Source organism: Stegastes partitus, unplaced genomic scaffold (assembly GCF_000690725.1).
Source record: "Stegastes partitus isolate 25-593 unplaced genomic scaffold, Stegastes_partitus-1.0.2 Scaffold1572, whole genome shotgun sequence".
Lineage (NCBI taxonomy): Eukaryota > Metazoa > Chordata > Actinopteri > Pomacentridae > Stegastes > Stegastes partitus.
The window spans coordinates 21,310-34,166 of record NW_007579303.1 but is presented as its reverse complement, the minus strand read 5'-3'; the positions used below and the strand labels follow the sequence as shown (position 1 = coordinate 34,166).

Sequence of the window (12,857 nt, the reverse complement as noted above, 5' to 3'; positions counted from 1 at the left end):
AAATTTAAGAAGCTCGAATCAGAGAGTTTAAGCGTTTTTTATTTAAAAATTACTGAAATTATCAATAAATAAATGAATCGCCGTTTTAATAATGGAGTGTGAATGTCACTGCTGTCCATTTAAAGCACTGCCGTTGACTTATGTGTCATAAGTTACAGCCGAGTGATTCATTTTCTGCTGTTTGCTTCTTTTTCAGGCACCATGGATCTCGTAGCGCCTGCTTCGGTGGTCGCCCTCCTCCACTGACCTCTTCTCCTCCACCTCCCCGTCTCTTCCTCCACCTTTTCCCTCTCTCTCATCTACCCCTCTTCCTTCGTACCCCATCCCTTACTCGCCCCCCTCGTCTGCGGCCCAGGGTCAACCCTTCCTACATCATGGCAGGGGAGAAAGGGCCCAACAAACGCAGCGCCATGGACATTAAGCGCCTGGCGAGCCTCATCCAGAGAGGGACCGGCCGCCTGCTGGTGATCGACAGCAGGACGTTCTCCGAGTACAACGCGTCACACGTGCAGGGCGCGGTCAACGTTTGCTGCTCGAAGCTGGTGAAGAGGCGGCTGCAGCAGGACAAGGTGTCCGTCACCGAGCTGCTGCAACCCAACGGCAAGGTGAAGGTGAGTTAAAGCTCAGGTAAAGCTACCTGACAGTTGATGCTTTTTGGATGTGATTAGAGAGCCTTTCCTCTAAGTACCAGGCTGTCTGTGTGACAAGCTTCCACCTTGCTGATAAGGGCAAGACACTTAGTTGCTACCAGTTTAATAATCTGGGAGATAACCCCTGTGTAATGGCGAGTTGTATTTTTGTCACCTCTCACAAGCAAATGAGATGTAACATGTAAAGTAGATGTGCTGGTCGGTGGATTTTTTTTTTTTTTTACCTTTGGGAAGGGCCAGACCAGCTGCTTTCCTTGTTTCCAGTCACTATGTTAAACTGTTTTAACTGGCTGCTGGTAAACATAAATTTGCTGTGCAGAGTGTTATTGATATTCTCATTTAACTCTCCATCAGAATGCGATTTTGTGTATTTCCCAAAAGGCTGCTAGTAGCTCAGCAGTCAAGGATTTCGTGACTGAAGGCAAGCCTTTTCATTTAATGCGGTACTCTGTGTGCCTCGTAAATTCCCTCCTCCACAAACAAACATAAGTAAAAAAAAAGCTAAATATTTAACTTTTAAAAATACCTTTGTGCCAAGTACACATTTGAGATTTACAAGATTTCAGTTTGATAGAAAATACAAGTCAGTAATGAGTTTTGAAATTGTTTTTGAGAAATAAAATGGTGCACTCACGGGCTGGGACGAGTCAGCATCACTTTGCTTGTTTCTACTGAAGAAGCAGAGTCAGTGTGGGCATGCAAATCATGAATGCAGTCAGGGGTTGCTGTGACAATATATATCCATTATCTATACACCACTTAATCCTCACTAGGGTCGCGGGGGGCTGTCTCTAACACTTGGAGACAGACAACCAAGCACACTCACATTTGCACCTACGGGCAATTTAGAATCACCAATTAACCTCAGCATGTTTCTGGACTGTGGGAGGAAGCCGGAGAACCCGGAGAGAACCCATGCTGCATGGGGAGAACATGGAGACTCCACGCAGAAAGATCCTGGGTGTCCTCACCGGGACGCAAACCACCGAGCCACTTTGCAGCCCACAATACATATTGTTAATAAAAATGATAGTTTAGATTGAAATAGACCCACAGGAGATGTGTTTCTGTTGCTTTGGGTCTGCTGGTTGTATGTAGAGAGGATTCTTTGCTGTAGTGACGCAGCAGCGCTACGTGTAGCATGCATGTAATAAACAGTAGGCGCTGCAGCTTTCCTTGAACCAGAGCTCTCAGATTCAAGTTCCCATGGCAGCAAGCCGTCACTCCGTTAAAGTGTCCTTGAGCGAGATACCGAACCAGCTCTGTAGGTTTTTCTGATTATCACCGACAGCCTGACCCATGGACCGCTGAGGTTCCGGATCGGCCTCCCCTGCACCAGCCCAGGCCTGCACCACATCAGTGGGTGCTATATTTGGCGGGCATGCAGGCGTACTGTAGGTTTGTTGCTTATCAGTGGCCCTGAAATCGGATCCTCCCGTTTTCCATGACTTCTCCTCCGAATATGACAGCCTTTTTTCCATGGCCTGTCCACCCGTGGCATGCTGACTCCTGTATTTTTAGTCCCTGTGTGAAACTGAAGGAACTCTGAGAGGGGAAACCTAAGCGGGCAGGGGAGGGGGAGAAGTTAGTGTGTTTCATGTGTGGTATGTGTTTTGTGCCCTCATGTAGTTTGTGTGTGCATACATCACCCAGCAGTTTGAAGTGACTGAATAAAGACAACAACACAGCTGCGGAGGACATGACAGATGTCGCTCCTCTTCTTGGCTCTGAATGCTATTTTTAGCTCCTCTTAACCACGTTACACCCAGGAGAATAAAACGATGATTCACAGCAGCCGATGACACTTGACAGGTGATTTAAATTTTTGTCTTAGGTGTGACACAAAATGGCAGTAGCATAAAATGCTATTTTTGTTTTTGTTTTACTTCCTGGGTGCCAGGAGCAGGTCAGAGTGTCGGACCCATCTCCTTCTGTGCAGCCTATTTATGAGAGTGATTTAGGAGCCGCTCACATTTTATGCCCTGTAGATACTGTATCCGTCCTGGAGCCGACAAAACTGGTAACTGACTAGTCAACCGTAATCACTAAAAACACGCCCTGCCCACCAAATGGCAAATAATTACACAGTGTTGCTGTGGATTACTGTGTTGCTTTGCAGCTCCTGTTACATTAAACTTGCAGACGACACTTTCCACATGGTGAAATGAAGAATTATGGACTATTGTTGCTTTATCGAGTAAAAACCAAAAGCATCTGGCGGACTGGCTGAGAGTCTCTGTGCCTGCTGTTTCAAACTTGACTCTGTTGTATTATTCTTCGTAGCAACGGCTTTAGGCAGACAAACCCACATGCCTTTCTTCTCACCCAAATTTTACCATTATTAACCGAGCAAAGTTCTTGTGTAACACCTCTTATATTGGAGCATTCATCCAGCTTGAGTCGGAGTTTGCCTGTGGCCTGAGCCACACGCAAAGATTGTGCATCTCAGAGTGTCAGACTCATCCCCCACCAAAAGATCCAGTTCTGCTCAGATAATACTGTTATTTTTGGGCCGTGATGATGCATGACCCACTCTCACAGACTGCAGATTTAGACAGAAAGACGACAACAAAGAGCAAATAACAAGACAAGCTGAAGGAGTTGAAAAAGCTGCAGCTGGAGGGCAGTGAAGTTTGATAGGTTTTGGATCCAGCCGGAGTTCTATTACTTCAGCGAGTGCAGCAAGCTTGAGTGTGTTTCTACGCCGGGTCTGTTGGGTTCATCTCTGTGTGGGGCCCTGTGCTTGGCAGATCTCATGCTGTGGCACCCCACAGAGTCATGCTTCCTCCTGATTTCTCTCACTTTCAGTCTCATGACAGCTCCGTCCGTCCGTCCGTCTGTCTGTCTCCCGCAACCATAGCCTGAAGCTTCCCACCACCAACCTTCATCGTTTATTCAATTTCCCTCTCCCGGTCTTGCGTTGCCCCACGGCTGGTTTGTTATTATCCATTCCCCACCCCCAGTAAAGAGGATAAGGCTTGCGATTAATGCTAGGCTGGATAAAGCTGGAACTAGCCGGGTGAGAGAGGAGGGCCTGACGGACCCAGACTCTTTTGTTATTGGCTAAGCATGACATCATCCCTTTTGTGTGGCCACTGGCAGGCCGCGGGCTGGGCACGTGCAGACTGGCTGTGTGGTGTTAAAGCCAGCTCCCAACTAACCCCTCACACACACACACACACACACACCGTCCTCTCTACCCCCCACATGGCTCTGAGCATCGCCAGGAGCCGCCTCAGCCAGCCAAGACAGCAAAGGACACCATTGTGGCTCTTTGTTGGGGAAGTGAATGCAGGAAGCGGGAGAGCAGCATTGAGGGTATTCATGGACGAGCTGCTGCCTCCGCCTCCTCCCCTGCTGCCTCCCGCCTCACATCCCATTGAGAACTAATAGCCTGCATCCCCCAAGGCGCTGCACTTACCCTCTTTCATAGAAGCTCCCAATGCTTCAGTTAACTGAGCTGAATGAACATCCCTGACCAGCACAGCAGCAATCAAAATGGTGTCCTCTTTCTTCTGCCTTTCACATCCCATCCCTTCATTACCTCTTTATTAATGTTCTCTATTAATGTAGGTCAGGGGGAGCTGGATACAGTAGGTTACATGGCGGAGGACCTCTGCTGGGAGAGGGATGGCACAGGCTTAGTCGGGAACAGGGGCTTCCTCGTGTCTTCTCTGACAGGCTGGAGGGCAGGCGGCTGGTTTCTTGGCTTAAGCCCGGCTAATCCCTGCTGCTGTGACGGGGGGACAGCCGGCCAGGCAGGCCCGACAGATGGACCAGAGGTTTTCGCAACCAGCAACCAGCCCGGGGAAGCACCCTTCTTCCTCCGTGTAGACATGGAGGCCACAGCTCTGGTGAATAGGACCCAGGGTGGTAGTGAGAACACAGCAGCCTACTCATAGGGACACAAGTTACTCTTACAAGCTGTCACATGCTGGAATGAGGTGGAACTTAAATATTTATAACCACAAGCATGTTTCCAGTGTTATGCTTTGCAGCTGAGGACACAAACAGAGCCAAAAGGAGGTCTGTGATTTCACTTTTTCGATGTAAACTCAGCTGCGTCGGCATACTGACCCAGATAAGTGGATCAGGTACCGGCCAGATGTGATGATCTACATTCAAAGCATTTTTTTGGCAGTGATCTTTTTAAAAATTTAACGTTTCCGCTAACAAAATCTGATTACATTGGGTTCCACTCAGTCCAGATTTTAAGTAGAAGAAAAAAAAAAGTATGTATGTCGAATCAGGGATCAGCCAATATTGGCATCAGTTGTGGGAAAGTAAAAGAAAATGGATTGATGCCTTCCAACTTCCTAGTTGGGGGAATTGGAGCTGATCTTTTTGGCCAACTGACTAAAACATGAAGTACGGTGGTAAATCAGTGCCGCTGGTGAAGCTTTAAAACATGTAGTCAATGCATCAATACGTCAATTGATGGAAAATGAGTAATGCATTTTGAAAATAATCATTTAAGTAATTATTAAGAAAGGGAAATGCCCTACTTTAATTTCCAAGCTCCTGAAGTGTAACGATTTGTGGCTTCCTTCTGCACTATTAGTCAGATTAAACAGGCAATTTGAAGATTAAATAAGATGGGATGTTGCGTTGGGCATTTTTTTTTTTTTTTTTGCACAGATTTCTGTTGTTTTACCGGATAAACAACAGCATTTATCAGTTCTGTAAGTAATTAAAATAATATTTAGATGCAACCACATTGTGTCGTGTGTCGCGCCCTTATGACAATACTTAGAGAGCTAATTCTACTTAAGTCTTGCACCTCTAATTACACTCCAGTACGTCTTCGAGGGTTGTGATACCAACATATTAGACATGATAATGAACAGTAGCCCAATTATTGTTGTTTGGTGTAATGGCCGCGTAGCAATAAAGCAAGCCAGGCAATGGCTTTGTGATCTTGTCTGTGATCTTAATTGGTGGGATTGGCTGAGTGCCCTGCTGCACAGGGAGAGACGACACGTGACCAACTAATGCATTTATGCAATGAAGAAGATCTCCATCAATTCCACTGATGACGCACCATATGTTGTGTTTATCCTCCCTGCAAAGGGGAAGCAGGGTGACTGTAATGGCTGGCACATGATGGGAAATCCAAGGATCATTTGGAGAATGAAGCGCAGCTACTTCTGAGATTTACGAAACTAGCAGCAAACTGCCTGCCTGTTATTTAAGACACACGGCAAAAGAGGCTGGTATGTGGAAAGCACTGTTCATAGTAGTGTTGCTCTGACGTTTCCAGTAACTTGAATACAATATTTCAGAGTGAAGGTCAACACCTGAGCCTTCATATGTCATCTGCGTTGACGGTAGAAGCAGGAACTGAGAACTTAGTTCGTGACTCACTGTGTGGATTTTTTTTTTTCCCCGCATGACCCAGAGGGTAAAACTCAGGGAATTTTCTGTATGTTTCATTTACATTTTTCCTTTTGCCAAGTTCAAACCGGCGACGCTGCAGCCAGCGGTGGTTTTTCTGCAGAGCCGGATATGTCATGTGTTTGCTTTGATGAGGTCATGGCATGAATCATTGTTTGCTTTAAAGATCCCACTGTTTGACATAGATACACACTCACACTCTGTATATAGTCTTAGACTTGCACCACCACGTCCCAAATTAACAGTAACATTTATGTGAAATACGTGTGTTCGTTTCGAAAAGATGAAAGGAGGGCTTAGAGGATATAAACTGTAGTTTACAAAATGGAATAACTGAGCGAGATGACGTGGTATAACCGGATCTACAGCATGCATGTCGTCTTTGTGGACGACAGTTTAGTCTGTGAGAAACTGTACACTTGTACATACTTGCATCCGAATGTTTAACCTGTGTGGACCTGGTGTGTGTGTGTTAAAGGTCCCCTGACATTCAGCGGTGTGAAGGTGCGACCAGATCAGGTGACCGCATCTCTTGAAATTATCGCCGATGACCTCACTCTGCACATGCACAGGGACGTCAGGGACTTTCAGCACCCTGCCACATCTTCACATCCTCGTCGAAAATACGCACACACAAGTGTAATGCTGCACTTTCAAGGACTTTCCACGAATGACATTAATTCCTCACCTCATAAACTTCATCTAAATTCCAAACATAATCCTAATTCTTGACCGTAAACCCGGGTTTAACTGCGAATTACTTTATATCCCTCTCACAGTTGGTCCTCATAAGGATCGAGGCACACCGTGACACACACACATCACACCTACTAAAGCGTACATGGAAATGGCAGCTGCCAGTGCCAGTCAATGACATCATCTGGCCCTGGGTGGTATCTTTACAGTGGCGAGAGGTGTATGTTGCAAAGTGTGTGGCGGAGTCTTTAACTGACGGATACAGTGCTGGGAGAGGTCACTGCCTGCTGCATGCAGCGGGTTTTTATCAGCATGTCATGTACTGTATGTAGTGTCAGGTGCCGAGCTATAAAGCTAGTTTGGTGCAAGACTGACATAATAAGGACGTCAGAAATGTGCCTATAAATCAATCAGACTAAACAGTAAGTGCATGATATACAGCGTGGTTGATGTGTCGACATACGGGGCCGAGATCTTGTCAAGAGAAAGATTTTTACGGTATTTTTTTTATCTCTGAGCTCCTCACAGTTCAGAAATTACAACTTGAGCTGAAAACTCGATTAGCTGCAGAAGGTTCGTACTGCAGTCGTCTTGTTTTCTGTGAGACATCCCATAGTGGACGATCTGAGAGGACCCAGACTGCGCCTCAGGAATGCAGGTCCATTTTTAGACTGTTTATGCTGATGTTGTGTCACAGACCAGTTCACACACAAACACACATACTGTCCCGCTCAGCACTGACCTTGTCACTGGTCAGTAGCACTACTGAGGTCAGGGGGAACCATGTTTCAGGATCTTGCACAAGCACTTACTTTACGCCAGAGTTGTGTTTCCACAATTCCACGGATATCTTTTGCCGCCAAGCTGCCCGTCATCTGTGTTTCACGGTGTGTGTGTGTGTTTGTGTTTTTTGTGTGTGTGTGAGTAAGTGTACAAACTGTCCCTACAGAGGAGCATTGACAGTAAGTCCAGGCCTTGACTCGCAGCTTTGTGTCAGACCTTGTTTTTCTTCCACTCCTTACATATTTTATAACACAGGGTCATTTAGAGTCATGCAGAGGCTTTTGACTGTTGCCCAACACCTTCATTTTTTTTTTCTTTTTCCTAAATCCACATATCCAGCACAAGCTTACAAATGTAGATTTCTGTTTCTTTACATCTGCCTTTGCAAAGGACAGGACAAATACAGCCACTCTTCTGTGGCCACTCCTTGTTTATGTCCTGCTGTGATGCCAGCCTCCAGATCCTTTAGAGAAAGCTTTGGTGCAGCAGGATTGTAGCATTTGGTCTGCCAGTGCCACCTTCTGTCCCTCTTATCTCTCTCTCTATTCACGCTGATGTGCCATAACATTAAAACCACTGACAGATGAACTGAATGACATTAACTGTCTTGTTATAATGCAATATTTTGCTTGGAATCTGTGGCTCCTGGCATTCATGTGGATGTTACTTTGGCACCTCCCTAAAGATTGTTTCAGACAAAGCACACACCCCCAAATTAGCAGCACTCCCTGATGGCGGTGGCCTCACCGTACCGCGAAACCTGCTCAAGAATAAGACATTGACCTGGCCTCCAAACCCCAGATCTCAGTCCCACAGGACCCAAAGTGTTTCCTCATACATGCTGGTGTCAGACGCCACAGGACACCCCCAGAGGTCCCATGTCAATGCCTTGACTGGTCAGGGCTGGTTTGGTGGCACAAGGGAGATGTAAACAATTTTTGGCATGTGGTTTTAATGTTGTGGCTCTTCGGTGTACATCCAATCCTCCTCCTGTCTCAGCTTTCCCTCTGACCCCCTTTTCTTTCCTTGCATCCTTCTCCCTTCTTTCCTCTCTTGCTTTCCCTCTCTGCCAGTGGCATTCCTTGTTTACCTGCAGTGTGCATGCGTCAGAGAGCCTGGGCCAGTACCGTAATAGCAGTGATGCTGTAGCACTGCAGAGGGATGAGGGATCTGTGCTGCTGCTGCAGTCTCAGAGCCAACCCCAGCTCTGGGTCGTTGACCTCTAACTCTGCAGCAAACTACATGCATATCACGTATGCAGCGGGATGTGTAGTTTTAACCTGTCATTCAAGCAAAATCTCAAGCATAATCCATACTACTACTATCAGTGCTGTCATTCATAGACTCTATTAAATATAAAAGCGATTTATTTTCCACTCACAGGGAACACTTCTAAAGCGGGTGAGGTGATATGTAATTTCATCCTCGTAGATGAAATGCTGAATAAATCTTCCATGTTTAAGGTAGATTTTGTGAAGAATGTGGATGAAAAAAGCATTTCATTTGTCTGTTAACAGCTGAACTGCGTCCATGTAATGGGACATCAATACAACATTATAAAGGTGATAGCAGTTAGTAAATCCAGACACTGTGTGCTTGCATATTGAAGCAAATACTTAATATTTACTGTATAATATTTAAAACGGTGTGGAAGAGTTTCACAGACGACATACACGGAAGACATTCATGCATAAACTGCAAGTTAGAAATTTGTCAAACAGGGAAATGTGAGTCATTGTTTCATAAAATATGAATGGATCACCGACCGCTTGTCCAACAGTGAGTAATGGACTGATTAACAATTTTTACTGCTGCGCTCATTTTGTACCGTGGAGCTGATAAACAAGACCATAGAGCACGTCTGTGTGTATTTCTGGTACGCATGTATGTACAGTTAAAGGAGTGTAATCCTCAGGCGTTGAGATCAGGCTCCCAAATTAGATCTGATCCCATTAGGATTATTAGCCAAAATTACCCAGGGTGAGTAAAGATGGAAAGAGAGTTAAAGAATCAACGACACGGAGCTGAACGTGTGCGTAGTAAGAATACCTAATAGTAGCCGTGTGCTATGCTACAGGTGAAGGCAACAGTAAGAAAACTGATGCGGTGTATTTTAAGTTTGTGGCGTCGCATTGATGCATCTGACAAATCGATGCTAATTACCACCAGGCTCCGTCTAATCACTGGAGCTATTTTATCTTATTGCATCTTTTGATATTTCTGTATGTGAGAATATGTTGGGACTGGTGGCCTCACGAGTCATCTGACTATAATAATGTCGTTATTTTAAGCCTTAACTGTACAGCTGACATTAGAGAAATGACAGCCAGCCTCAAACCCGGGACTTGTGATTCACATTTTTTGCCACAACGCTTGAGGCCATCATGATTTTTTGAAAATAACAATCTACACTGTCAACAGATGTTAGTGGCAAAGTCTTTAGGCCTCATTTATATGTTGTCTAAATATCTTAACCCTCTCCACCTCGAAACCCACCGACGGGTTTGACAGACAACATTACCGCTATTTATCCGAGCCAGATGCTGCAAAAACTGAGAGAATTGTCAGATTTTAAACGATCTGACGGTGGCGTGCTGCTTGGTTTGGAAAACTATCCAAATTCAAGCTTGACATTGTGATATTTAATCCAAATCGCTTTATTCAACACGTTTTATGTAACAATTTGCCGAAAATCAACTGAACCAGAGTCTGTAAAAAAAAAAAAAAAAGGAAAATTTTGTGCTTCATGACATTAATGCCTCCGCTGAGACCAACAGTCACGTGACAAAAATTCTGGATCTTTTCAGCTGAACTGGGCTGAACTGCCAGCTGTGTTTACACAGAGCAGATGGAAGACAAGCATGGAGGCAAATTAAAACTCTAAGTAGTAAGATATCTATAGCATGTAATGTTGTGTTAGTAACAACTGTGAGCAAAATGTTTATTCCAGGTTCCTTTAATTTCTGTAAAATCTATAATCTAATAAATTAAACTTCTTGTTTTCTTATGTCATATTTGCAGAAAAGACCTTTTTGAGTTGTAGCCATCGTGTTGCTGTTTCCATTGAGGTGCAGGACTTTATGCTGCAGTAAAAAATAAAAAAAAGACACAGAGAGAATGCTCATGAAAAGAAAGAAAATAATTTATTTTGACATTTGTCATAGTTGATGCTACAGATGCTGTTGTAAGGATTTTATGGTGTTGGATGCAGGCGGGCAGAGCCAAGTCAGGTTATACTAGACCAGAGTAACTCCTAACCAGACTCCACAGACTGACCTTGTCCTGTCTAAATCACCTGCCTGGCTGTCTTCCCGGCCACTCTGCTACAGCTGCTCAGTAAGCAGAAACATAATCAGACACACTCCATGCGCGCTGTGTGGAGCTGAGCTGTGTATACCATGAGCTATTGTCACCAGTGTGCCTTTTAGCAGTAGCGCCTTGGAAAAACTGCGGCTTTGCCCGGAAGCCAGCAGATATTCACTGGCCCATTGTTGATCAGGATGCTATGCGTTTGTTAATCGAGGAAAACAAAGAAAAGCACTGAATTGTCTCATCCTCGACCCCCTCCGGCTTCTCTTCACCTCATTCTTTTCCTCGCCTCAGCTTTCACATCCTCTCTTGTCTTACGTCTTTCTCCATCTCGCCTCCGTCCTTCCATGCCCCACTACCCCTCCGCTCCCACCCTCTCCATCCCTTCTTCCCTCAAGCCTGCCTCCTTCCCCCCCTCCCTCCCTCCCTCTCCTCTCTCCTGTCCAGTGGCGGTTCAGTGATGCAGTGATTCATAGCTGCAGTAGGCGCTGCCTGACGGTCACGTGACCAAAGCCTGCCTGACAACATGGGGAACAACACAGCCTGGCTAGTGTGTGTGTGTGCAGCCCCACGCACATGCTCACACTCCCTCACCGAAAACACAGAAACACTTTGTCACATCGGCGCGTATCCTCTCATCTTTCTCCCAATCTGACACGAACGGCATCGCTGGATGTCCACACCCTTCACCACGTCGCCAGCCTTTTATGATTTTGCAGATATTACCCACCATCACAACAAACATCCTTCTCAGCAGTTATCTTGCACAATAAATATTACATCCACAGTTGCACGGTGCAATACTCAGCACTCATGCATTATTTATGTTCCTATGCTTTATCTTCATAACTTACTCTGGAATCACCTGCAGTTCATCCTGCTTACTGTTGCACTCGCCAGCACAGATACAGCCAGTGTTTATTGTCACAACTCTCCAAGTGTTTGTGAGTCCATTTTCTTTTTCCTTGTTGCTGCTTCCTGGTAAATGTGAGAGCATCAGCGTGGTCAGGTGTACGAGGAAACTGCCGCAGGGTCACACAGTAACAGTATCTGCTATCAAAGCGCGGCGTTATCCAAGTTATTCCCCAGAACCAACCTTTCAGGTGCAGTAACATAATAGGTGCAGGTGGTGCAGATGGGTGTGTCCCAAATGCATGAACTTCCAATTACGCTGCTCATTATGACAATTGGATGCTTAGAATTCCAGTCATATTCGGGAACTCCGTCTTCCTGGTTGGTGATGGATCCCTGTCATATTTTCCAGAGCAGCATTGTATAATTAACTTTTCTCTCTTCCTCATTGTTTGTCTTTTTGTGCAGGTGGAGCTGGGCAGGAAGCAGGAAGTGGTGGTTTATGACCAGAGCTCCAAAGAGGCAGGGCATCTGTCCAAAGACGGCTTTGTGCACATTCTCATGGGAAAGCTGGAGGGCACCTTCCACAAAGTCTCCCTGCTCACCGGTACGCATCAGTGTCTGTGTGTCCCTGTGTGTGAAATACTGAGCGCATGTGAGATGATGAATGGAGTTCTAACATGTAAAAGCCTCGGTCTTTGTGCACGCATTATCATCACCTTATTGTGCAGCGAGCAGGTGCGCTGCTGTCATTGCACAGTTTGGTCAGCAGATGTCACTGATGAGCTCGACAAGGGTTCATGTTGGTCACATAACGCCAGTAGTTCCTCATTTCTTAACAGCACACAAGTATTCAGTCTTTGTGGTGTCAGGTTCACAGGTATATGCAAAGATAGGAGGGAGAGGAGGAAGTATAAAAGCATACTCCCCGAATGCAAAGCCTCTCTGATGACTCTTTGATGTTTAAGCTTCCCTGGAGTCTTTCTCTTACCCAGCATCACTACAGTAATGCTGAAGCTTAACTTCCAATCCTCTGGCCTTATTTACCGCAGTTATTATCCTGTCATAGTGTCCACTAAGCACACTAAGACTTATAATTGAGCCCCAGCAAGACTGTTAATAGCCTCGTTGAGTTAATAACATCTCAATTGTGGTGGCTGCAGCTTTTTAAGG

The 12,857-nt window shown here is 45.5% G+C and overlaps 1 protein-coding gene across 1 annotated transcript; it reads left to right on the top strand.

The window, feature by feature from the left end:
- Positions 1–271: 271 nt before the first annotated feature.
- LOC103371361 (dual specificity protein phosphatase 8-like) lies at positions 272–12,291 on the top strand (the record flags this gene model as incomplete). The annotated part of the gene is made up of 2 exons (XM_008300664.1): positions 272–611; positions 12,153–12,291. Coding segments are annotated over exons 1-2 (376 nt in total), but the record flags the coding sequence as incomplete, so codon positions are not given.
- Between the last annotated feature and the right edge of the window lie 566 nt (positions 12,292–12,857).